Source organism: Chiloscyllium plagiosum, unplaced genomic scaffold, assembly GCF_037043375.1.
Source record: "Chiloscyllium plagiosum isolate Xiang-an unplaced genomic scaffold, Cpla_swu_hap1 HiC_scaffold_9, whole genome shotgun sequence".
In the NCBI taxonomy this organism is placed as follows: domain Eukaryota; kingdom Metazoa; phylum Chordata; class Chondrichthyes; order Orectolobiformes; family Hemiscylliidae; genus Chiloscyllium; species Chiloscyllium plagiosum.
Genome location: NW_028270147.1, coordinates 59,163,834 through 59,191,504, shown reverse-complemented (window position 1 = coordinate 59,191,504; position 27,671 = coordinate 59,163,834). Strand labels below are relative to the sequence as shown.

General features: G+C 43.6%; 1 protein-coding gene and 1 long non-coding RNA gene across 5 annotated transcripts in view; one reads left to right on the top strand and one right to left on the bottom strand.

Annotated features, from left to right (window-relative positions):
* The window catches only part of LOC122554401 (DEP domain-containing protein 1A-like), a 53,321-nt gene extending 30,333 nt beyond the window's left edge, over positions 1-22,988 (bottom strand). The window contains exons 1-3 of one of the 2 annotated variants that reach the window (XM_087990663.1): positions 22,879-22,988; positions 7,267-7,532; positions 4,000-4,147 (exon numbers count right to left, since the gene is read on the bottom strand). In XM_087990663.1, coding sequence (XP_087846789.1) covers positions 4,000-4,147; positions 7,267-7,499 — 381 coding nt within the window. In that variant the 5' untranslated portion in view covers positions 7,500-7,532; positions 22,879-22,988. Of the gene's footprint in view, positions 1-3,999; positions 4,148-7,266; positions 7,533-12,354; positions 12,426-22,878 lie in introns of those variants that run through there. The other variant, XM_043699365.2, reaches the window with a different exon arrangement.
* LOC122554403 (uncharacterized) lies at positions 12,693-26,674 on the top strand. 3 transcript variants are annotated; one of them, XR_006312984.2, is made up of 3 exons: positions 12,693-12,841; positions 14,115-14,483; positions 24,238-26,674. It is a non-coding gene; the product is annotated as an uncharacterized LOC122554403 (long non-coding RNA). The 3 variants fall into 3 exon arrangements; XR_015758162.1 differs by having other exon boundaries at positions 12,693-13,025; XR_015758163.1 differs by lacking the exon at positions 12,693-12,841 and adding an exon at positions 13,703-13,956.
* The last annotated feature ends 997 nt before the right edge of the window (positions 26,675-27,671 follow it).

Sequence of the window (27,671 nt, the reverse complement as noted above, 5' to 3'; positions counted from 1 at the left end):
GGGGGGAAAACGGGGAAAGGGGGGGAACGGGGAAAGGGGGGGGGAACGGGGAAAGGGGGGGGGAACGGGGAAAGGGGGGGGGGAACGGGGAAAGGGGGGGGGAACGGGGAAAGGGGGGGGGAACGGGGAAGGGGGGGGGGGAACGGGGAAAGGGGGGGGGAACGGGGAAAGGGGGGGGGAACGGGGAAAGGGGGGGGAACGGGGAAAGGGGGGGGGAACGGGGAAAGGGGGGGGGAAACGGGGAAAGGGGGGGGAACGGGGAAAGGGGGGGCTACGGGGAAAGGGGGGAGGAAATGGGGAAAGGGGAGGGAAAAACGGGGAAGGGTGGGGGGAAAAATGGGGAAGGGTGGGGGGAAAAATGGGGGGGGATGGGAAAAGGGAGGGGGGGGGATGGGAAAAGGGAGGGGGGGGATGGGAAAAGGGAGGGGGGGGGATGGGAAAAGGGAGGGGGGGGGATGGGAAAAGGGAGGGGGGGGGATGGGAAAAGGGAGGGGGGGGGATGGGAAAAGGGAGGGGGGGGGGTGGATGAGGGAATGAGACCATAACTGCACCCAATTAAGAAAGGGGGTGGGGAAAGGAGGGGACGGGGAAAGGAAATGTGGGTTGGGGGTGGGTGTGCAAGAGGGGCAAGGTGGGTAGGGTGTGCAAGAGGGGCAAGGCAGATGGGTGTCATGGCATACCCAACACCTGACTTGGAGATCATTAAGGTATCCAGATGACATCCCCTCTGGCAAGCAGTATCTTGTGGAAGGCACAGCCTCCCCTATCAACCATATTGATTTTTCCCTCTCATCATTTACTCCTCCATTCCCACAACCCCAACTCTGGCTGACTGACAGACAGACTCACCAATCTTCTGGGTTCTGCATTACTAGCTGCTACACCAAGGCCTTCTGTAATTAAGTTTGGCCAGTCAGATACATAAATGAATGACATTCACCAAATATCATTATGCTCAGGGGGTGAAAATCGGTCCAACTGAACTATCAGGAAATCATACAGGTGGATTAAGTGGTGGGGGGGGGTCAGCCAGCAGTTTGATCTTCATGAAATCTATTACTAGGTTTAAGATCTCTAAGCCAACGCTACAAAGGCAACACTAAAAAAAAAAAAGAGTCATTTCAGAAAACGGAAATGTAAATGCTTCTCTTGTAAAGACGCAGCACACCTCTCCAAGGAGGAAGAGATCCTCATGCAAGTGACTTTGATAGAGTCACACCTGCCAGGATCTTGCTCCCCTTCAGGATTATCAACATAATGTTTGGAAGCTCAAAGAGCCCTTACCTGTTCAGTATCCCAATTTTTACAATAAATCCACTCAGTTTTCTTCTTAACATATATAGGATACAAAGTTATAAACCAAGCCAAGGGGACCATGTCAATCTTACAGCATGAATTTACTTTGGAATTTTGCTGTTAAAAGGATAAAGATGAAATAACTCTTCACCTCTTTCAATGAAGTATCAAAAGGTAGAACTAATGGAAATCCCAGCCACTGGCATAAATTAACAAATAGGACAAATTCTCATACCAGTTTGGCAATTCTGTGTTAAACTGCATTAGTCATAATGCTGCCCTTGGGACTTCAATAATTAATCTGGTTAATCTACATTTCAAGGATGTGCATTCATCCTAAAATTAGTCTGTTAGCACTATCGTGCCAGACATAAGCTTTGCTTTCAAATCAAACTAGCGTCAGACAACTGTTAAGTCTAACAAAGAAATTGTTGGAAAAAAAATCAGCAGGTCTGGCAGCATTTTGGGTCCAGTGATCCTTCAGATTTGTTAGATATAAATATTTTGATGTCCTGATATGAAATGAACGAATGATCTCAATCCACTTTAAGGCGTTGGGCTACAGAACAAGATTATATTTGAACTCAGTACCAATTAGACAATTCCAAAGGATAACCACCATTTTTAAGCACGATGGTGCAAGATACTCTATTAGACTATATTATATTTGACTAGACACTGTTTGAAATGCCAAACAGATGCTTGAATTGGGAAGTGCTCATCAACCAACACTAATCTCTCCATTTTGATGGACTAGACGCTCAGATTACCCTTAGTCCCTTTGTTTGTATTGTTGACAAGTGCATCCAATTCAATGGGCTCATAGTTGGGTAACTTCAAGTTTTGTGCTCTGCAGGTTACAAGTTCACAATATTATTGTTCACTGAAAAATAAGTCACATGCAAACAGAAATATAACAGAACCTGCACTTCACTCACTCAATCTGGTCTACTATATTTACTGCTGACAATGTGGTTTTTCTCTACATCGGAGAGACAAAACTCAGAATTGATGACTGTTTTGCAAACACCCATGATCTGTCCACAAAAATGACCCCAAGCCACGACAACATATCACTATGTTCCCACACCAACATTTGTCTCAGACTGTAGTGCTCCAGTGCGGTTCAGCTCAAGCTGGAAGAATAGTGACTCATTTTCCACTTGGATACCCTGCAGCCTTCAGAACTTGGTAGTGCTTAATTCCTTTAGGGTCTGAACATCTTTTTCCATATCCTATATATACCCTCCATACCCCAGGTACTATCAGAACACGAGCTGCTTTCACTAGACCCAGCTAATTTTCACCTACTGTTCCCTATTATCAGCTTTTCTTACTCACTGGCTAACCATTACTCATCCCTTTATCTGCCTTACTGTCTCTCGCTCCCTCTGGACTTCATGTCCATCTAACAACCACGCTTTTTCCACCCCACTCCATCGACAGAATATATACTACCATCATTTCCTAGCTACTGTCAGTTTTGTAGAAGGGTCACTGGACCAAAAATGTTAACTCTGCTTACTCCCTGCAGATGGTGCCAGACTGGCTTAGTTTCTCCAGCAATTTGTTTTTGTTTCAGATTTCAAGTATCCACAGTTCTGGGCTTTATTTTCACTTGCCAAAAGGGTAGACAAGGTAAAAGATGAGCTATTTCCTCTGTCTGGAGCTTTTTAACTAGAGAACATAGTCTGAAAATTAGGGAAAGGCCATTCAGGAAAGATACTACAAAGCAATTCTACACACAGTAGAAGAGATTTTGAACACTCTGCCACAAACAGAGAATGCTAAGTCAGTTGTTAATTTTAACTGAGTTAGTATTTTCACCAAGTTTATTTTTATTCTTTTATCAATTTTGGTTTTGGACTGTGAACTAGGAATTGACAGCTGGAAATGCCAGATGGAATTTGGAATGACTTACAAAAAAAAAAGGAAAAAACAGAATAGACTAAGCAAGCCTTTGCTGGTTTGCAAGACCAGGCCTGGAGGTTAATGGCAGGCTGATTCTTGATTAAAGAGTCCTTTCAACAACGTCCTGGGAAGAGTATTTCTTTAAACAGATAACAGAAGTTGGCAATTAACAAGTTCAGGCAAAAGCAAGGACTGCAGTTGCTGGAGATCAGAGTCTAGATTAGAGTGGTGCTGGAAAAGCACAGCAGGCCAGAAAGCATCCGAGGATGCTGCCTAACCTGCTGTGCTTTTCCAGCACCACTATAATTAAAAAGATCAATCCTAGGAATTGGTCTGGCAAGTCTGGAAAAGACAGTATATTCAAGCAGAAGGCAGATGTTGAATGGCAATTGAGGCCTCAGGAAAAGACTGTCTCAGGGGCAGGAACCAGAATTGAAGTTTTTTTTTTTAAATTGTGTTTTCTGTGGAGATGAGCTTAGCTGCTGACACACCATGCATATTTGAAAGCTCCATGTCTAAATCTCCTACAGCAGCTTCTGTAAGCCCAAAGAATAGGAAGGTTAGTGAAAAGTACTGTTATCTGTATCCTTCAATTAGTGCACTTGTAAATACGCTAAAGCACCACATTACAAACAGCATTAGCAACATCCAATGGCAAGAATATGTAGTTTAAAATTCATATTACAAAAAAGCGATCAGTTGTATTTTCTCAAAAGGACAATGTGTGGAAATGGAAATAATTGAGCAATTAAACAGTACAGATATTCATATGCAGATTAAGAATTCTAATACCTGAAATTGAAGAATGTCATTTTCCTTGGTCATTGTCTTGGGTAATTCACAAAAGCCACCTTTCACCTTGGTACTTCTGCTTGCAGCATTTGTTTTGTGAAATGGAGGATGATTAGGAACAACTTTCAATGGGGATGTTGTAGGAAATCTGTGCAAAAGTACATCAACACAATTTTTCAGGTAAGTAAATAAATAGAGTTGCTCTGAAGCCAAGTATAATGTGAAAAAATGCATGCAATGTATTTTAGTTGTAATAACTGCAAGATCAAAACAGAGAACACAAGTCAAAAAAACTTGTCATAACACAATACGAACTTCAATTAAAGCAAATAATATGTACCCAACAATTCACAATAAACAAAGAACGTACAAAAGAGTAGTAGGCAATTTAATCTCTCAAGCCTGCCCTGAAATTCAACAAGATTATTGCTGATCTGCTCCAGACCACAACTCTTGTTTCATGCCAGTTCATCATAGATTTTTGAAATGATAGGAATCAACTCCCTATCAACCACCTCGAGGTAATTTCTAGTCTTCCCATCCCTCTGTGGTAAAACAAAAATGCAGGCATTCACTAACCTCTGGGAGAAGACATTCTATGGCATTATAGTTTTAAAATCAGTGCCACTTTATTCTGTAAGCATGGCACCTAGCTCGAGGTTCCCCATTAGTTGAACCATCTTCTCAACATCTACCTTGTCAAGCCATCTCAATCTAATATTTTGTAACAAAAAAAAAATCACCTTTCATTCATCTAAACTCCAACCAAATTAATTTATTTAACTATTATTAATAATTCAAACTCTTCATTTCAGGAATCAGCATTGTGAATTTCATTTGAAAAACCTCCAATGTCAGTACATCCTTTTATATTTATATTTTCCAAAATCAACCTTTTCAGAGATGTTATTACACACTTCTGGAGCATATGGCATTGAGACAAGAGGCCTGGATTCAAAGGCCAGAAGACCACAATTGCCTCTGATCTTCTCCTGTAGCTACTATATTCACATGACAAGTCCAGTTGAGTTTCTGGTCAATGGTAACCCCTAGGATGTTGATAGAGGGAATTCAGTGATGGTCACACCATTGAATGTCAAGGGCAGAGCAAGAATGTCTCTTATTTGAGATGGTCATTACCTAGCATGTGTGTGGTGCAAATGTTACTTGCCACTTGTCAGTCTAAGCCTAGCATCGGTGGTGGGCAAGATGTTGGAGTGAATCCAGAGGGATAGGATTTACATGTATTTGGAAAGGCAAGGACTGATTAGGGATAGTCAGTATGGCTTTGTGCGTGGGAAACCATGTCCCATGAATTTGATTTAGTTTTTTGTAGTAACAAAGAGGATTAATAAGGACAGAGTGGTGGATGTGATCTATATGTACTTCAGTAAGACGTTCGCCAAGGTGTCTCATGGTAGACTGGTTAGTAAAGTTAGATCTCATGAAATACAGGGAGATTTGAATACAGAACTGACTTGAAGGTAGAAGACAGAGGGTGGTGATGGAGGGTTGCTTTTCAGACTGGAGGCTTGTGACCAGTGGTATGGCACAAGGATTGGTGCTTGGTCCACTACTTTTTGCCATTTATATAAGTGATTTGGAAATGAACATAGGAGGTACAGTTAGTAAGTTTGCAGATGACACCAAAATTGGTGGTGTATGGACACGTACGGACAGCAGAAAAGGTTACCTCAGATTACAACAGGATCTTGATCAGAGGGACCAAAGGGTGGAGGAGTGGCAGATGGAGTTTAATTTAGATAAATGTGAGGTGCTGCATTTTGGAAAAAGAAAATCAGTGCAGGACTTCTACACTTAACGGTAAGGTCCTGGAGAATGTTGCTGAACAAAGACCTTGGAATGCAGGTTCATAGTTCCTCGAAAGTAGAGTCGCAGCAGCGTTTGGTATGCTTTCCTTCATATGCCAGAGCATTGAGTATAGACGTTGGGAGGTCATGTTGCAGCTATATAGGACATTGGTTAGGCTACTGTTTGAATATTGCATGCAATTCTGGTCTCCTTCCTATCGAAAGGATGTTGTCAAACCTGAAAAGGCTCAGAAAAGATTTACCAGGAATTTGCCAGGGTTGGAGGAATTGACCTATAGGGAAAAGTTGGGGCTGTTTTCCCTGGAGTCTTGGAGGCTGAGGGAAGTCTTTATGGAGATTTATAAAATTATAAGGGGCATGGATAGGATAAATAGACAAGATCTTTTCCTGAGGTAGGGGGAGGAGCAGGAAAAGCAATGTTTCGGGCAAAAGCCCTTCATAAGTCGATTTTCCTGCTCCTCGGATGGGTATATGAATAGGAAGGGTTTAGAGGGATATGGGCCAACTGCTGGCAAATGGGACGGGATTAGGTTGGGATGTCTGGTTGGCATGGACTGAAGAGTCTGTTTCCATGCTGTACATCTCCATCACTAAGCCTAGATATTGTCCAGATCTTGCTACATTTGAACTTAAATTGCTTCAGAATCTGAGGAAATGTAGTTGTGCTTGAATGGACATGAGGTTTGATTTCATAATAGTCAAATCTAAAGGAGGAAAAGATGGCCCTGTGAAACAAATTGGAGTGTGAAGTGGTAGGAGGTGGATAGAGGGGAGATAGGAGCAAAGTTGAAGTAAGAACTTCAGATTGATTGGAAACAAAAACAAAAATTAAATGAAAATAAAGTAAATTCTAAGATTTGAAAATCTTTGCTATTGTAGATCATTATTGCTCATAGAAGATAAGACTTTGGCTAACTGCTTTGATTAACATATCAAACCATAAAAATTGAACCACAAAAAAAATGTACTTTGTGAATGAATGCTTAGACATTCAAAAATATAACTTAGATTAGATTACATTACAGTATGGAAACAGGCCCTTTGGCCCAACAAGTCCACACCGACCCGCCGAAGCGCAACCCACCCATACCCCTACATTTATCCCTATACCTAACACTAGGGGCAATTTAGCATGGCCAATTCACCTGACCTGCACATCTTTGGACTGTGGGAGGAAACCGGAGCACCCGGAGGAAACCCACGCAGACACGGGGAGAACGTGCAAACTCCACACAGTCAGTCGCCTGAGTCGGGAATTGAACCCGGGTCTCTGGCGCTGCGAGGCAGCAGTGCTAACCACTGTGCCACCGTGCCGCCCACTATGATCTATGCACCAATAACTGTGTTGGAATACACATAATTATGAACACTTTAGGATATCCCAAGAAACAGCTAAACATACTGTAAATGCAAATTCCTCCATCTCTTTTCTTACCTGTAGAGCTGGCTATTATCATCAAGGTTCTCTGCTCCCCATCTTCCCTTTATATCTTCAATTACATGATTCTTCAAAAACTTCCTCAATAGTTGTAGAGTCTGTTGTCTAGTCACTTCTGGCCCAAAATTACTGTTACTTCTCAGTAGTTCATGTAGCCAATCCACTGCTTCAGAAGCCATGAAACAGTTAGTGTATTTTTTCAAGTGCATTCTATGTTTTTTCAGAGGCATTCCTGCCCTAAAAAGCTTGGTCAATTCATTCCACTGAAAAAAAATCCAAAAGGAAAAAATAAGAGCTCCTCCAACACAGTTCTGGAAAATGTGACAATTGGACAGGAGCTATTTTAAAATTTAGATTAGATTAGATTACTTAGTGTGGAAACAGGCCCTTCAGCCCAACAAGTCCACACCGACCCTCCGAAGAGCAACCCACCCAGACCCATTCCCCTACATTTACCCCTTCACCTAACACTACGGGAAATTTAGCATGGCCAATTCACCTAACCTGCACATTTTTGGACTGTGGGAGGAAACCCACGCAGACACGGGGAGAATGTGCAAACTCCACACAGACAGTTGCCTGAGGCGGGAATTGAACCTGGGTCTCTGGCGTGGTGAGGCAGCAGTGCTAACCACTGTGCCACCGTGCCGCCCTATTCATTTGTGGGCAGCACGGTGGCACAGTGGTTAGCACTGCTGCCTCACAGCGCCAGAGACCCGGGTTCAATTCCCGACTCAGGCGACTGACTGTGTGGTGTTTGCACATTCTCCCCGTGTCTGCGTGGGTTTCCTCTGGGTGCTCCGGTTTCCTCCCACAGTCCAAAGATGTGCAGGTCAGGTGAATTGGCCATGCTAAATTGCCCATAGTGTTAGGTAAAAAGGGGTACATGTAGGGGTATGGGTGGGTTGCGCTTCGGCGGGTCGGTGTGGACTTGTTGGGCCGAAGGGCCTGTTTCCACACTGTAATCTAATCTAATCTAATTTCTCTAATTCATCTCTCTATTGCAATAAACTGGTAACAACTCAGAAGAAGTACAATTTTTTTAAAAAGTACATGGAGGAATACTTAAAAATATTCTTTCACATACTGGACATTGTTGGCAAAGCTAACATTAATTGTGATTTCCTAATTGTCTTTGGTAAGATGGTGGTGTGGTCTAAGTGCATTAAAAACAAAATTCATTAGAGACCCACCTGATTACAGTCACACCACTTACATCTGGAGCAGCCCCTTTGAAAGCAATGGCCATAACTTCAATCCAACACGAGGTGAGATCACTTAACTAATTATTGATTGCAGAGTTATTTTTTTAAACTTGTTTCTGGATTACTGTTCAGTTTGCAGACAAACACAAAGCTGGGTGGAAAGGTGTACTGAGAGAAGGATATAGCCATGCTTTTGTGTAATTTGGACAAGTTGAGTGGTCCAACACGTGGCAGAAATAAGTGGATGAATGCAAGGTTATCCACTTTTACCAGCAAAAACTAAAGGCAGATTGTCTGAATGACAATAGATTGGAATAGTAGGAAGTGCAACATCTTTTGGATGTCATTGTGCAACAGTTGTTGAAAGGAAAGCATGCAGGTGACGCATGTGGTAAATGCTTTGTTAGCCTTCGTAGCAAGGGAATGAGAGTTAGAGCAGGTATGTCTTTCTGCAATTTTACCTGGTCTTGGTGAAACCTCACATGGAGTATGATGTGCATTTTAGTCTCCTTTTCAGATGATAGATATTATGGCTATGGAGGTGTGCAACAAAAATTTACTAGACTAACTCCTGAGATGGCAAGACAGAAGTAAGAGAGACTGGATTGGTTTTGACTATAATCACCGGAAGTTAGACAAACAACATTGGATACAGAACCAAAATCTAGCTGGATTAGACTGGGTGGAATACAGGATTTTCATGATAGAAACTGAAAATTGGAACAGGAATAAGCTATTCAAGCCACGACCTATGATCATGGCTGATCATCCAACTCAGTACCTTGTTCCAGCTTTCTCCCCATACCCTTTGATCCCTTTTGCTCCAAGAGATCTATTAAACTGGTTTTAAAAACATTAAATGTTTTGAACTCAATCGCTTTCTGTGGCAGGCAATTCCATAGGCTCACCACTTTCCAGATGACTCCTCATCTGTACCAGGAAGTCTAGAACCAGGGGTCACTAAGAATACAGGGTAACCCTTTTGGGACTGATGAGAAGTTTCTTTACCCAGAGGATGGTGAGCCTGTGGAATTCTCTGCCAAAGAAAGCAGTTGAGGCCAAAACATCGAGCATTTTCAAGGAGTTAGACACATTTAATTAGAAGGACTATAATTTAAATAATTGAAGGCATAGGAAAACTTAATTTTAACAAAAGGTAACAGCAGTATGATTGAAGTTGACAAGTGTTGAAAATTAAGAGATTTACTCACGATAGCATCACTGCATCATAGCATACACCCAAAGGTATTCAAATCTCACAACTATACATACAAAACTTAAATGAATATAAACAAATGAGAAGATACTATCTTGTTGAACAATCTTCCTTCTGTGGGCTGTCCTTGGTGCTCCTTAACTTTGGTATTAGACAACTTTTACCCAGTTCTTGACTTCACAGCTTCCACTTCTGAATGGATGATACTGCTAGTACTGGCTAATCCCCTTCCTGATACCTCTCTTGCTCTCTACTGTCCGCATACTGGGTTGATCTCATTGCTTCGCTCACCAATTGAAGCAAAAAAAAAATCTTTTGTGCCAAAGGATTTAACAATTAGCATTTCATGTTGAAAACAAATTTATTGTTGATTCATAGACACCAGTGAAGAGATCAGACAGCAGGAAAAGAGCAGCTCAGGAGTCATGGTATCCAGGATTATGGACAGTGCTGATGTCCCCCACTCTAGGTTTATCACCAGCCAGATATTTTCCCCAATGTTATCTCCTTCACTACAGATGAAGTGGAGGATGGACATCATAGTACAGTACAGAAGAATCCAACATGCAGCCGCATGAGATGCGGCTACGTCTACCTGTTTGCCGGAAACCACGAGCATCCGCAGGGGACCCGGCTACGCCTACCTGTTTGACTGAAGCCATGGGCACCCGGCTACACCTGCCCATTTGTCGGAAGCCATGGGCACTGGCACGGGAGCCGGCTACGCCTCCCTGTTTGTCAAATATATGAAATGGTCCATCTACCGTAGTTACACCAGCGCCATCTCCCACCTGTTCCTCTGCTACATCGGTGACTGTATCGGCGCCACCTTGTGCTCTCACGAGGAGGTTGAACAGTTCATCAACTTTACTAACACCTTTCACTTCGACTTCAAATTCACCAGGACCATCTCAGACACCTTCTTCCTCTTTTTGGACATCACCGTCACCAGCGACCAACTAACTGCAGACATCTACCACAAGCCCACTGACTCCCAAGCTAGCTGGACTACACCTCCTCCCAACCTACTCCTGTAGGAGAGCCATCCCTTATTCCCAATTCCTCCACCTCTGCTGCGTTGTTTCCAGGGTGACCAATTCCACCTCAAAGTCCCAGATGGCCTCCTTCTTCCATGATTGCATCTTCCCTTCCCACATCGTTGATGCTCATCCACTTCACTGCCCTTAAACCCCACCCCTCTCAACGCAACAAGGACAGAACCCCCTAGCCCTCATCTTCCACATACATCGAATCATCCTCCACTGCTTCCAAAGATATATTTCCCTCCCTACCCTTATCAACGTTCTGGAGAGGCCATTCCCTCCGCGACTCCCTCGTCAGGTCCACGCACACCACTCCACTCCACCCCACCCCAAGCCCAAAACCCACTCCTGGCACCTTTCCCTGCTACTGCAGGAAATGCAAAACCTGCTCCCACACCACTCCCCTCACCTCCGTCCAAGGCCCTAAGGGATCCATCTACATCCATCAGAAATTTACCTGGAACTCTACCAATGTCATCTACTGCATCTGTTGCACACAGTGTGGTCTCCTCTACATCAGGGAGGCAGGACATGTTTTTTGAAACAATCTGTAAGAAGATCTCCGGGACACCCGCACCCACCATCCCTACCGCCCTGGCTGAACATTTCAACTCCTCCCCCACCTCCATCAAATACATGCAGGTACTGGGCCTCCTCCACCACCAAACCATCACCACCTGATGCCTGGAGGAAAAACACCACATTTACCGCCATGGGACTCTGCAACCACTCAGGATAAATGTGGATTTCAACAGTTTCCTAATTTCCCATCCCTCCACATTATCCCAGTCCCAAGCCTCCAACTCAGCACCATCCTCCAGACCTGTCCATCACTCCCCCCTCTCACTTTCTCCCTCACCTCCATCCACCTATCACTTTCTTAGCTACCTTCCCCCCCAACCCCAACCACCTCCCATTTATCTCTCAGCCCACCCCTCCACCTAAAAGCCTCATTCCTGATGAAGGCTTATGCCCAAAACGAATCCTCCTGCTCCTTTGATGCTGCCTGACCTGCTGTGCTTTCCCAGCAACACACTCTCAACTACATTGCATTAATCAGACATACAAACATCTAAGCTAACATTAAACAGGTTTAGAGGAGTATGTTTCCAATAGAATTTCAAGGGATCCATGATGGAGTACAAGACTTTTATACCCTCAAATCCAATGCTAGGATGCAGGAATGTTTCTTTTAACTTCCAACACCTACATAAGTGGTGCTGGAAAAGGCCATTCTTGTCTTCCTTCACCAGCCATTCCGTCCACCTGGTACTGACTCCTACCTTTACTAACATTCAGTTCCCCCACGTCTCCAAGGTTTCCAACAACTTTTCATTTATTTTCCAGTAACACAAAGAAGTCTAGAATCAAAGTGGTCTCAAAATTACACACTACTTAAATCAGCCGTATTACTAGCAGTTTTGGACTGCATTTGTCCACCACGCGATCCATCCATATCTCGCCCTCGCCCCAAACTTCTCCAATCCACCATATCCCCACCCCAACTCCAACTCCTGGAAAACGCCAGCAAGCAGCTTACATTCTGCAAGCAGAGTATTCATTTAAGAAAAGTCATTTTCTGCAAACAGTCAGGCAGCCGTTAACACCTAAAATAACTTACAAGCTTCGTAGCCCTGTAGGGACCTGGCGTGATAATACGGCTTTCCATGCTTTGCCAATTTGGTATGAATTGTCAGTTTAGTCAGTGATCAGGATGGTGATAGTGTCACTATTATCGTCCCGTCACCATCACCGCCGCGGGTACAGCGCGAGCCCGAGCTCCGCCATCACCATATATTTGAATTTCGAGCTCGAGCACTTAGTTGCACCTCATTGGTTAAGATGTCACGTGATTCTCCTAATTTGGAGATTAGCAGTTTGTTTATCCCTCTGTGTTCCGGAAGTGGTACGTCATGCACTAAACCACGAAACTACGTTATTTTGTTAGTTTTTACTTCTTGTACTTCATTTTTTACTGACTGTCCAAGCGTAATACTTTAGTTGTGTTTTGAGAATTTTTTTTCTGCAATCTTTCGTGCGACGTGGGCATAGTTCCCAAAGTCGGCATTTTGTTGCTCTTCCCTAACTGCTTTCTCAGTGGCAACGCTGTATGTGTTTTAGTTACACCCATTTCTGCTGTTCGAGTGAACGTTTGGGGGTTGTAGTCTAACGACAGTGAAAAAAGAACAATATTATTCGGAGTCAGTATGGCGTGTGACATGGAAGGAAAGTTAGCCAAAACTGAGGACTGCAGATGCTCTAGATTAGAGTGGTGCTGGAAAAGCGCAGCAGGTCAGGCAGCATCTGAGGAGTAGGAAAATCGACGTTTTGGGCAAAAACCCTTCATCAGGACTGAAGGCAAGGAGCCTCCAGGGTGGAGAGATAAATGGGAGTGGGGTGGAGAAAAGATAACAAAGATTACAATGGGTGGATGGGGATTGGGGATTGGGGGTTGGTGGTAGGTGATAGGTCAGAGGGGAGGGTGGAGTGGATAGGTGGGAAGGAAGATTGGCAGATAGGACAGGTCATAAGGATGGCGCTGGAAGGTTGGATCTGGGGTAAGGTGGGGGGAGGGGAAATGAGGAATTTGGTGAAGTCCACATTGATGTCCCGGGGTTGAAGTATACCGAGGCGAGAGATGAGGCGTTCTTCCTACAAGCGTCGGGTGGTGAGGGAGCGGCGGTGGAGGAGGCCCAGGACCTGCATGTCCTCGACAGAGTGGGAGGGGGAGTTGAAATGTTGGCCATGGGGCGGTGGGGTTGATTGGTGCGGGTGTCCCAGAGATGTTCCCTAAAGCACTCTGCTAGAAGGCGTCCAGTCTCCCCAATGTAGAGGAGACTGCATTGGGAGCAATGGATACAATAAATGGATATGGATGTGGAAGATTAGAAATGTTGTTTTTGCAGGTGGGGGAGGGGGTGTAGTGGGGGGAAGAGAAGGGGAACATTATACAAACGGTCGTGGAATTCTTGTAGCATGTAGCATACTTAAGGCTAAGACTTTAATGAATATAGAGGGTCTTTTAAAGAAAATAATTTTAAGCTAGGAAATAACTATGAAGGGTTGTAGCTGACCATAAAAAGAAGCAGCAGGGGCATTTTACAATAAAGCTTATAGTATGATAAGAGATACTGGATAAAAGAACAAGCTGTAACAAACAAGGAACAAAGAATGCAGACAAAGACAGCAGGATGGCCAGATAAGAAAATAACTAACAAGTGAGGTAATCGGCTTATGATAGGATGGGAAAAGGGAGGTGTGATTCCGCAACTTGTAAACTGAATAAGAAAGCTAACAGGCTCTGTTTTGGCGTGCATTTCTGATTGATTGCAGAAGTGTCTGGTATTTGCAAGACTGTAATAAATTGTTCTTGTTTCCAAGGCTTTGTCTCAGGCTGATTGATTTGTGAGTGAGTTCTGTTTCTCACAATTGGGGGCTTGTCCGGGATCCAAAACTCCGACCGCTCGACACTCTTGGGACGACAGGGGAGGTGCACCTCGCCGATTTCGGTGATCTCCGACTGCCTTGCTTGTCATTCGCAGTTTGGCGAGTACGATCTGGATGGGAGACCCTGGAAACAAGGCTGGCAGACGAGGCGGGTTCGGTCGGGCAACTCTTGTGCACAAGACTAGGGTAGGGAAAGCTCTTAAAGGATATATCCGGACAACCGGGGGCAGCGGTATTTGCTGCAGGAATTGCCGCGGGAGGGGGCGCACCGAAATGACCAGGTAACTCTGTGCACAGACCAAGGTAAGAAAAGAGACCTTTAAGTATTGCCTTGGTGGTCGGGATGTACAACACGTATGGGTAATTGGCGATATATAAAATTAAGCATATATCAATGGAAAACAGCCCGTGTCAGAAGGGCTAGCAGCTGAAGGGCTATTGAGGGTGCACTTTGTAACTAACGTATGGCCAGACATTCAGAAGAATATTCAAAAGCTAGAGGAGTTGTTGCGGGAAGCTCAAAGCGTCTGTGAGATATGGTGTCTGTGTTTGAGTGTGTGAGAGAGAGAGAGAGAAAAGAGCTGGACAGCTAGTAGAAAGTTTAACCCTTTGTGATTTGGTTTGAATGCACATTTGTTTGTTGGTGATTGAATGTTTGTGCTTTGTTCCCTGGAGCTTGAGATCTGGGACTGTTTTGAATCTAATTTCTACTATGGAAATTTTAACATGATTTCTTTTAAGGTTAAGGATTTTACAGATTATGAAATAAAATGTTAACTCCTGCTCTTTTTACAGGTCATGACTGCCTTACTATCAGTTTCTGACTAATCTCTTTTATCCTTACATAAAAGTGATTTATGGAGAACAGTTGAAGTCTTTAAAAAAAAGCATATAATTGGTCAGATTAATCGGACGAGTAAGGTGTCTAGTCAGGACCCTGAAGGGGGTGTGGAAGAAGGTGACACTGGACCTCGTTAATATTAATTAAATTAGCAACAATGGGAGGCACAGGGAGTTGCCTGTGTAACGATCGATCTGTAAATAACGTTAAAGGGGATATATCCCGCCCGATAGTTCTTTGGGGAGAATGTTGGGTAATTGGGAACACAACTCCCGGACGCGGGAGAAAGATAAGGACACAATGATAAACTATTGTTGTTTCGTTTGGACTAGAGAAAGTATTAAGGCACCTGTTTTTTTTCTTTTTTTGGTCCAAATATGGGTCTGATGAAGACTGGCTGTGCCAAGATCTAAATATATACGTCAATCGGAAAGAAATACTCAGTCAAGAAGAGTCAGAATATGTGGCTTGTTGGATAGGGAGCGCGGGAGTAAAATTATGTCCCATGAATATGGAGGAATCAGGAATAAAGAAGAATGAAAAAGGGAAGCCACAATGGGATCCCTTAATGTGTTTGCCGCCCCATATACTACTCCCCGGAACGAGCCTACAGCTCCCGAAGCAGAACCGAGTCCAGACACAGAAAGGGGAACGGACTCTGAACTAAAAGATGTAGAACCTAGGGGGCTCAGAATCACTCGAGCCACCACACGTAAAGGAGGAGCAGAGATAATGGAAAATGTAAAATTATGTCCCTTACGAGAGTTTCCGATTGGGGAAGGTACAATCGGATATATAAACGCTCCCTTAACTAGCAGTGAAGTTAGGGTCTTTAAAAAGGAAATGAAAAGTTTAATAGAGGATCCGGTTGGACTAGCCGAACAATTAGAGCAATTCCTATAGCCTAATTTATATACCTGGGGAGAACTGATGGCAATTTTAGGAACGTTATTTTCAGGAGAAGAGTGAGGTATGATTAGGAGAGCGGCTTTACAGGAATGGGAAAAGAAGCACCTAGTTGGGGAAGAAGGGGCCCCAGCAGAACAGAAATTCCCAAATGTTGACCCTCATTGGGAAAATAATGACAGAGAAGATAGAGAGTCAATGCGGAATCTACGAGAAATGGTAATATTAGGAATTAAAGAGGCGGCACCTAGATCATAAAACTTTGTTAAGGCCTTTGAAGTACGACAAGAGAAGGATGAAACCCCTTCTGCATTTCTTAAAAGGCTCGAGGCCACAAGGAAGTATTCGGGAATGGATCCCAATAATCTAATAGCACAGGGACTCTTAAAGGTCCAGTTTGTAACTAAATCATGGCTGGACATACAAAAGAAATTACAGAAATTAGATGGATGGAGTGAAAGACAGATGGAAGAACTGTTATGTGAGGCACAGAAAGTGTATGTGAAAAGGGAAGATGAGAAGCAGAAACAGAAAGCCAAAATGATGGTGAAGGCAGTAGAAGAAATAACAAAAAGGAGAATGGGATCAGGGGATAACAGCAAGGGTAGGGGAGGACACGAAAGACAAGGGTCAGATACCCAGGAAAGGAGGCAACAGGCAGGGTGTTACCATTGTGGAAAAGTGGGGCATTTTAAACGGGAATGCCCGAATTAGCACGAGAAAGAGAAGCCGTTTCCCTAATGACTTTAGCTGAAGATTAGGGGAGTCAGGGGTTCCTTCCTCCTGAGACCCACCGGGAACCCTTGATAAATTTAAAGGTGGAACCTGAAGGGGAGGAGGCAGTATTTTTGGTGGACACGGGAGCGGCACAGTCATCCCTAAGTTTTAGACCTACCGGCGTTAAATCGACTAAGGAATATCTTAAGGTTTCCGGAGTAAAAGGCGAAGAATTCTTGGTGCCTATTTTTGAACCAACCCTAATTAGAAGAAATGATGAGGAAATGATAGGACAATTACTATATATTCCTGACATTGGAAGTAATCTATTAGGTAGGGATTTGATTATATTGCTGGGCTTAAAAATTGGGGTGGAGGATAGTGCAGTAACTAACGATGGCTAAGACAACCCAAGGAAGATGGATCCTCCTGGATGGAAGGAAGTTATTAAGTAAACCAGTCATGAGAAACATCCTAACCACCTTCCACCAAGGCAGTCATTGGGGCTCCCAAGCTATGTGTGACATAGTGTTAAGGAAGTACGGATGTAAAGGGATATACACATTAGCCAAGCAGGTATGCGCAGGATGCCCGACTTGCCAAAAGATTGATAACAAAGTAACGGGAGGGGGGCCAAGAGGTGGAAGAAACCCTGGGGTAAGACCTTTTCAAAGAATACAGGTAGATTACGCAGAATTACCCCCAGTAGGGAAACAGAAGTACTTATTAGTCCTAATGGATCATCTAACTGCGTGGGTGGAGGCATTTCCAATGTCCTCAGCTACCTCGAAGGGAGTAGTGAAAACTCTTTTAGAACATATAATTCCTCGATATGGAGTGGTGGAAAGTATAGATTCAGACCAAGGTAGCCATTTTACCTCTAAGATCCTACAAGAAGTAATGGCGGGATTAGAGAGATCTCTTGGCAATTCCACACTCCTTGGAACCCGCCTTCCTCTGGACGGGTGGAACGAATGAATCAAACCTTAAAGAAGCAATTGTCTAAGCTAGTCCTAGAGACTCGATTACCATGGACAAAATGTTTACCTATCGTATTGCTACGCATTAGGACTGCGCCTAGGCGTGATATAGGCCTCTCTCCTTATGAGATGATGTTTTGATTATCTTCTTTGGGTGGAAAAGGGGAATTACCAACTGTAGAGTTCAATAAGTTTTTAAAGAACTACATTGTGGCGCTCGGTACTTCTTTCTGTCCTTGGGAAGAAGGGTCTGTTGACCCAGACACCTCCACTTGAGTTCACTGTACATCGAATACAACCGGGTGATTGGGTCCTGATAAAGACCTGGAAAGATACCAAACTGCACCCAAGCTGGGAGGGACTGTTCCTAGCCCTCCTAACTACTAAAACAGCTGTCCGAACTGCTGAAAAAGGGTGGCGTCATCACACTCGTGTTAAGGGCCCGGTGGACGCTCCTTCCCCTCCAGCAGAATGGCAAGCACATCCTACAGACAACCCTCTGAAAATCAAGCTGAGCAAAAAGAATGGACTGAGATAAGAGACTATTAAGTATTGGTTAAAAAACTGTATCCCAAAACAATTGTAAGTGTTGCATGGACTCACTCCTCCTTGGTATTTAAAGGGTTAGGGAATAGACAGATAGGGTTGTGAGCTGAGATGAATGGTCAGCTTTATATTGTCATGATAATATTGGTGCTAGCTGCCAAGGGGGGGGGAATCATTTTACCACTTTATGTCAGAATTATGCTAAACTAAAGGGGCATACCGACTGTTGGGTGTGTGTGGAGATCCCACACCATGGGGAATCCGGAATTCCTCTCGCGGTAATACCACTTACCAAAGATGAAGTGTACGATGTACAGCAATTTGACTCTGGCTCAAATGATACAAAATGGAGATCTGACAGGGGTAATTATAACTTTGCGGGATGGTTCCCTCGACCAGTCATTGAAAACTCCGGGTGCCATCGATGGCCTTAGAGTCCCCTTCCCCCACCCCCCACGAAAGGAGCAGTAAATCCCACTTGTTTCTGTAATCAGAATGATACCGCACCCTTCCGATTAGGAAAATCATCTTGTGTCCACACCAGCCAAGCTACTCCCACAACTATTACCCAAGTATTGAATGGGACATACTGGGTGTGTGGCTTAAAGGCCTACCCATTTATCCGCGGTGAGAAGTACATTTGGAGTGGCGGATGTAACGGGAATGGGTGCTGGGACCATCCAGTTCAAACACGGCCTCAAAGCCAGAAAGGCTGGAATGGCTGCTGCTACCTTGCCTATATAATTCCCCACTTGAGGCTGTTAAAGAAAGCCCCCAAAATACCTCGGAATAAACAGGGAGGAAGGCGAGTAACCCGGAAAGTAACCGAAGGAGATCGCCTCCTCTGGACTTTGATACTTATGTATGGGACTGCTCGAGCAGGAGTAGAAATACAAAAGTTAGCAGCTTCCATGGAAGAGTTGGCCAACAATACTGCTGATGCGTTGGCCGAAACCCAATCCCAAGTAGCAGCCATAACGACCGAAATGGTTGTGTAAGAAATGGGGAAGTGTGTTGTTTTTGCAGAAATAGAAAAGCAAGAGTGTGTATGCGCAGAAAAGGGGTACAAGAAAAATATCAGTTAAGCAAGCATTAGGGAAATGTGTCTTTATCTTTAATGTATAATTGTGGATAATTGAGTACTAACTTTAGTGCAGAATTATTAAAGCAAATAATTTCTTTCATCATAATGTTTTAAATAATAGTTTCAGCGAAATAGCTGAAACGCATAAACTAGGCACAAAAAGATACATTGTTAAAACGTATGTTCAAGAATGGAATGTACCTATGAGCAATGGAAGATGTTACAAGCAAACAGATAAAGTGAAAGGAACATCAAGATCCAAGTTTAGCAAAATCTTCCTTATGTCAGCACTTACAGAGGGAAGGGTTGCCAACTTGGAGAAGGGGGGAAATAATAAGAGCGGATCGCAAGTTAGTCAAAGAATAAAGTTGATTGGGTAATGCAGGAGTCAGAACAGGTGACCTCACGCAGCTCAAAAGTATAACTGTGTACTAGTTTGAATGTTCATTGCTCATTTGCTTCTGCATTTGATGCCCTTTCTTGCAAGATCGTAGAATAAATTGTCTTGTTTCCAGTTTTGGTGGTCTCGTCTAAATTTTATTAAATTTATTTCTAACTGATTTGGAGGCTCGTCCCGGGATCCCGAGCTCCAGTCGCTCAGCATTTTTGGGAAAACTGAGAAGGTGCACCTCGCTGATTTTGGCGGTCTCTAGTTTCCCTCCTTGCCGCGGCGGCTTGGGCGAGCGTGATCCGGACTGAGAGACCCTGGAAACAAGACAGGCAGATGCGGCGGGTTCGGTCGGGTAACTCTTGTGTGCACAAGACCCGGGTAAGAAAGGTCTTAAAAGATTTATCCGGGCGACCGGGGTAGGCAGTGGTATTTGCTGCCAGTTGGATATATCCGGGGATCCAGGGAACCGTGGTAGGCGGTGGTAGTTACTGCTGCCAGTTGGATATATCCGGGGAATTGCTGCGGGACAGGGCGCGCTGACACACGGTGAGTTCGATCGGGTAATTATTTTGTACATAGGCAACGGTAGTGGTTGCCAGGGATTGCCGCTGGACAGGGCGCGCTGACACGCAGCGGGGGGCTTTGGTCGGGTAAGCGACTGGGATAGGCAACGGTAGTGGTTGCCAGGTATTGCCGCGGGACGGGGCGCATTGATTCAACCAAGTAACTCTTGTGAACAGACCAAGGTAAGAAAATTGACCATTAAGTATTGCCTTGGTGGTCGTAGACGTACGAGAAGTACGGGGAATTGGCAACATATAAAATAAAGTATTTAATTGACTAGATGAATCTGACAAGTAAGGTGTCTACCTGATTCGATCACCCAGCCATAGACCGGTTGTTAAGAGGCAAAATCCCCCATGCGAAGGTCAGGACCCTGAAGTGGGTGTCGAAGAAGGTGACACCGGACCTCAGTAAGGTTAACTAAATTACATGAAGAAACGGCCGAGTATTAAAATGGGAAATAAGAATAGTCGTTTAAGTGTTGAAGGGGACACCAGAGGGACGTCCGAGGACCACATCCCAATGGACAGTCCTTTAGGAAAAATGTTAAGAGATTGGAAGTACAATCCTCGGATGTGAGGAAAGGATAAAAAACAAATGATAAAATGTCAATAAAAAATAGCCTTACAGTCAGGAGGAATCAGATTATTGTTCGTGTCTGAAGGGCTACTGCGGGTACACTTCGTAACTAACTTATAGCCAGACATCCAGAAAAATATTCAAAAGCTAGAGGAGTCGTTGTGGGAAGCTCAGTGTCTGTGAGATACGGTGTCTGTGTGTGTCTGTGTGTGTCTGTGTGTGTCTGTGTGTGTGTGAGAGAGAGAGAAAAGCTGTGCAGCTAACAAAGTTTAACCCTTTGTGATTCGGTTTGAATGCACATTTGTTTGTTGGTGATTGAATATTTGTGCTTTGTTCCCTGGAGTCTGAGATCTGGGACTGTTTTGAATCTGATTTCTATTATGGAAATTTTAACATGATTTCTTTTAAGGTTAAGGATTTTACAGATTATGAAATAAAATGTTAACTCCTGCTCTCTTTACAGGTCATGACTGCCTTACTATCAGTTTCTAACTAATCTCTTTTATCCTTACATAAAAGCGATTTATGGAGGACAGTTGAAGTTTTAACTTGAATAGACAAATCCTTTTTAAGGCCGCTCTGGTTATTTCACAACCTATAGCATTGTAATTGAGCAATGACTGGTCAGGACTACTTGGGAGGATTAGTTTTGGATTTGAATCGGGGGACTGGAACCAGGTGATTGTGGTGGATTTCAGAGTTGGGAACTGTGTGCATTTTGCATTTTGAACATTAAACACTGAATGAATGAATTTGTAATATATGTGTCTATTTGCAGGTGGGATTCCAAAGTGTATAGTTGGGAACGAGCTTTAGGGTTGGACAGGAGTGAATTGATGGATTGTGTTTGGGATTGCAGGGAGCAAGAAATGTTGTAGTGTTTCTTTTGGAAAAAGATCAGGGTCTGGGCGGGGCATTGGGTGATGGGGAGTGGCCCTGGGGCTGTTCAGTTGGTGAAATCAGCTCAGCAATTGATCAGGCAACGTAACATGAGAAGCAGAAACAGAAGGCAAAAATAATGATAGCCGCGGTTGATGAGGTAATAAAGAAAAGGACAAAACTAAAAGGAGAAGGAAATTGGAATGGTGGCGGGCAGCATGTTGAAAATAAAGGGAAGAGAAGATATCGGGGAGGAGACGTTAAGGGGTCTGGTAGGCAGGAACAAGGATCAAAGTGGAAATCACCACAGGCGGGATGTTATTACTGTGGAATGACAGGTCACTTTAAGAGAGAGTGTCCAGATCCGAAAAAGGAAATAAAGGCAGTGCTGTTTATGAACCTTGATGAAAAATAGGGGTGTCAGGACTTCCTGCCCCTGGGAACCCCTCAGGAACCCTTGATAAATTTAAAGGTGGGACCTTGCAAAGAGGACGTAGTTTTCCTAGTCGATACGGGGGCAGCAAGGTCATCCTTAAATTTTAAGCCCAAGGGAGTGGGAACGAAAAAGTTAATTGGATTATGGCAACAGTTTTGTGATGAGAGGCACGAAGAATCAGTTTTGCGCTCATGACAAGATATTGCCACCAAATTGGGGATTGAATTAACTGCAAATGGTGCTATGGAATCTGTTGAGGTTCTTAAAAATGAATGTGCTCGAGCAAAACAATTACAGAAACAGAGTGAGAAGTCACAAGTGACTGCTAAACACACAGAACTACGCAATGACAGTTTCTAAAATGTTTTAGTCACTTGTTGCGTTTCCACCCTGAATTATATAATAATTCATTGTTAATTAAAGAATGGAAAGCTACATTACTGGCCAGGGTGTGTGCAGGCAGTGGCAGCAACAGCCTTATTGGTAGAGGAGAGTCGGAAACTTACTTTTGGGGGAGCCTTAATAGTCAGCACCCCACATCAGGTACGGACCATACTAAATCAGAAAGCAGGACGGTGGCTCACAGACGTTAGGATCTTGAAATATGAGACAATCTTAATAGGACAGGATGACCTTGTGTTAGTCACAGACAGTTGTTTGAATCCAGCTGCATTTCTGTGGCGGGGAGAGGGGGTAGCCCTTGGCAATCCAGAACATGACTGCCTTGATATTACTGAGTATCAGACTAAAGTGCGAATGGACTTAAGAGACGTACCGTTGCATGCGGGAGCTCGGTTGTTTATCGACGGGTCCTCCCGGATGATTGAGGGTAAAAGGCCCAATGGATAAGCTGTGGTAGACGGAACAGAGGGAAGCATTATCGAGGCTGAAGGACTGCCTAATGGCTGGTCAGCCCAAACATGTGAACTCTATGCCCTAGAAAGAGCTCTCAGAACCTTAGAAAACAAATAAAAGGAACGGTATGTACAGACTCCAAATATGCGTTTGGAGTGGTACATACCTTCAGAAAAATTTGGCAAGAGAGAGGACTGATAAATAGCAGAGGAAAAGAACTAGCTCATGAGGAATTGATAAAACAAGTGCTGGAATCCCTGTTACTTCTGAAAGAAATAGCGATAGTTCATATAAACGGACTTCCGAAAGGGAAACCGGCTAGCAGACGAGATAGCCAAAGAGGCAGCTATGAACCATACAGTAACAAGGATACAGATTCTTACACCCTTAGTTGACTCTTCCCCTGTGAACCCCATATACACAGAAAAAGAGGAAAAAGAATTCCAAGAAATAGGGGCCACTAAGACAACTGAAGGAAAGTGGATCCTCCCGGATGGGAGGGAATTACTGAGTAAACCAGTCATGAGAAACATCTTAGCCACCTTACATCAGGGTAGTCATTGGGGTTCCCAAGCCATGTGTGACACAGTATTAAGAAAATATGGATGTAAGGGAATATATACGTTGGCAAAACAGATATGCGCAGGATGTATAACTTGTCAAAAGATCAATAAGAAAATAGTAAGGGAAGGGCTCAAAGGAGGAAGAAACCCAGGGTTGAGACCCTTCCAAAGTATACAGGTGGATTGCACCGAACTACCCCCAGTGGGAAAACAGAAGTACCTGTTAGTACCAGTAGACCATTTAACCGGGTGGGTGGAAGCTTTCCCAATGTCATCAGCCACCTCAAAAGGAGTGGTGAAAACCCTCCTTGAACAGGACCACGATATGGAATAGTGGAAAGTATAGACTCAGACCAAGGTAGCCATTTTACTTCCAATATCTTGCAAGAAGTAATGGCAAGATTAGAGATCTCTTGGGAATTCCACACCCCTTGGCACCCACCCTCCTCTGGGAGGGTGGAATGAATGAATCAGACCATAAAGAAGCAATTATCTAAACTAATCCTAGAGACTCGATTATCATGGACCAAATGTTTACCTATTGTGCAATTGCGCATTCGGACTGCCCCAAGGCGCGATATCGGCCTTTCTCCTTATGAAATGATGTTTGGGCTACCATTCCTAGGAGGGAAAGGAGAGGTGCCTACAACTGAATTTAATGACAAGTTTTTGAAAAATTATATTGTGGCACTTGGTTCTTCATTATCTATTCTTAGGAATAAAGGCTTGTTGGTACAGATACCGCCACTCGAATTTGCAGCACACTGTATACAGCCGGGTGATTGGGTCCTGATCAAGACGTGGAAAGATACCAAACTCCACCCGAGTTTGGAGGGACCATTCCTAACCCTCCTGACTACTGAGACAGCTATCCAGACTGCTGAGAAATGGTGGAGTCATCACACTCGCGTCAAAGGTCCTGTGAAAGCCCCATTGGCGGAGTGGTACGCTTATCCTACAGACAACCTTCTGAAAGTTAAGCTGAGAAAGAAGGAATGAACTGAGATAAAAGACTCTTTTACTCTTTTAATGTTTGATGATGTATATATTGTTATTGATTGTAAGGGTTGCGTGGACTCACTTCTCCCTGGCGCCTAAAAGATTAAGACGGCGGTAGGCAGGGTTCAGAGATGGGTGGATACTGGTATAGTATTGTAATGTTAGTAGTACTAACTGTTCAAGGAAGCGGGAAAAATCACTTCACTACACTATGCCAAAATTATGCTAAACAAGAGGGACTTGCTGACTGTTGGGTCTGTGCAGAGGTCCCACACCATGGCGAATCTGGGATCCCTACCTCGGTAATACCGCTCACCAAAAGAGAAGTGTACGATGTACAACAATTTGACTCGGGCTCAAATGATACAAAGTGGCTTTTTAACAGGGGTGAATATAACTTTGCGGGATGGTTCCCTAGACCAGCCCCGAAAACCCAGGGTGCTATCGATGGCCTTAGAGTTTCCCCACCGAAAGGAGCAGTAAATACCACCTGTTTCTGTAATCAGAATAACGCCGCACCCTTCTAATTAGGAAAATCATCTTGTGTCTACACCAGCCAAGCCACTGCCACGATAGTTCCACTTCTATTAAACGGAACATATTGGGTATGCAGACTGAGGGCCTGTCCATTTGTTCCCGGGGAAGAATGCATTCGCGTGACCGAATGTATAGGAATGCATGCTCGTTATGATGTTGATGAAACACTGCCTCAAAGTCAGAAAGGCTGGAGTGGCTGCTGTTACCTCGCTTATATAGTTCCTCCACCTCCGATTAGAAAAACATGAGCACAACCTGAGAAAGGAGGGGTAATAAGACGTAAGGCCCGAGAGGTCTCTGAAGGACACCGTCTGTTGTGGACACTATTCCCAAACTACGGCGCTGTAAGGGTAGGGGTAAAAATACAGAAATTGGCAGCTGCCCTTGAAAATTTAATTAATGATACCCCTGGCGCAGTGGGAGAAACTCAATCCCAAATATCAGCCATAACCACCGAAATGATTGCCACAAGACTAACAGCTTTACAGAATCGAATGGCTTTAGACTATCTTTTGGCCGAAAAAGGGGGAACCTGTGCTCTGATTATTCAGGAATGCTGCACCTTCATCACAGACATCTCTTCCATAGTGGAAGATAAGGCAGAAATAGTAAAGAAAAATATAAGCAGTATAAGAGAAATTGGGGATGAACTCCAAAAAGATGAAGGATGGGGATGGGGTGACTGGAGACTGACCGGTTGGGGAAAATGGTTAGTTAATTTAGGCATTTATGTGTTACTAATAATTGTAGGTTTACTGATAGGATTTAATGTGTTAAAGTGGATATTGACTAAGCTGGTAATGTCTTTGGGAGGACAACAATCAATGATGGTCATGACAATAGCACAAGTGCAAGAAAGAGAGAGTAGCAGATTACTCCTAGAGTTTGAAAAAAGACAGACTTAGAAGGACAGAAATGGCAAGATTGTGAACCTCGACACCATAGGGTGAAAAGAGGGCAGAAAATAAAATTGCAAAAACAACAAATGGTAAAAAAAAAGAAATGGAGTTGTAAGAAATGGGGAAGTGTGTTGTTTTTGCAGAAATAGAAAAGCAAGAGTGTATATGTGCAGAAAAGGGGTACAAGAAAAATATCAGTTAAGCAAGCATTAGGGAAATGTGTCTTTATCTTTATTGTATAATTGTGGATAATTGAGTACTAACTTTAGTGCAGAATTATTAAAGCAAATAATTTCTTTCATCATAATGTTTTAAATAATAGTTTCAGCGAAATAGCTGAAACGCATAAACTAGGCACAAAAAGATACATTGTTAAAACGTATGTTCAAGAATGGAATGTACCTATGAGCAATGGAAGATGTTACAAGCAAACAGATAAAGTGAAAGGAACATCAAGATCCAAGTTTAGCAAAATCTTCCTTATGTCAGCACTTACAGAGGGAAGGGTTGCCAACTTGGAGAAGGGGGGAAATAATAAGAGCGGATCGCAAGTTAGTCAAAGAATAAAGTTGATTGGGTAATGCAGGAGTCAGAACAGGTGACCTCACGCAGCTCAAAAGTATAACTGTGTACTAGTTTGAATGTTCATTGCTCATTTGCTTCTGCATTTGATGCCCTTTCTTGCAAGATCGTAGAATAAATTGTCTTGTTTCCAGTTTTGGTGGTCTCGTCTAAATTTTATTAAATTTATTTCTAACAATTGCCACTAGGCTAACAACTCTTCAGAATAGAATGGCTCTCGACTATATTCTAGCATAGAAGGGTGGTACCTGTGCACTAATTGGAGAGGAATGTTGTACGTGCATACCTGAGGTCTCCTCTAACATTACTGATATCTCCAAACATGTGCGAGACAAAATTTCCAAGATAAGGGAGGCCGGTAATCGGTACCGGAACGAAAAAGGATGAGAATGGGGGAATTGGGGATTGACTGGTTGGGGAAGGTGGTTAGTCAATCTAGCTATCTATGGATTATTGATATTAGCGGGTCTGGTGGTAGGGTTCAATGTCCTAAAATGGGTAATGAGCCGAATGATGACATCCCTTGGGGAGGGAACCCAAATAAATCATCAGATGCTTTTACAATCGGCAGGTGATATGCAACAAAGAGAAAGTCAAAGAATGCTTCTAGAGTTCGAGGGATGAGCAACAGAAATGTAAAATGTAAGATTGTGAACCTCATTGTCAAAAGGCATAAGAGGGCAGAACATAAGAAAATGAATTAAAGGAGACTTAATAAGTGCAGAAACAACAGTTAGAGAAAAAGAAAAAGGGGGAATTGTGGGAGATTAGAAATGTTTTTGCAGGTGGGGGAGGAGGTGTAGTGGGGGGGAAGGGAAGCGGAACATTATACAAACGGTCGCAGAATTCTTGTAGCATGTAGCATACTTAAGGCTAAGACTTTAATGAATATACAGGGTCTTTTAAAGAAAATAGTTTTAAGCTAGGAAATAACTATGAAGGGTTGTAGTTGACCACAAAAAGAAGCAGTAGGGGCATTTCACAATCAAGCTTATAGTATGATAAGAGAAACTGGATAAAAGAACAGGCTGTAACAAACGAGGAACAAAGAATGCAGACAAGGACAGCAGGAAGGCCAGATAAGAAAATAACTAACAAGTGAGGTAATCGGCTTATGATAGGATGGGAAAAGG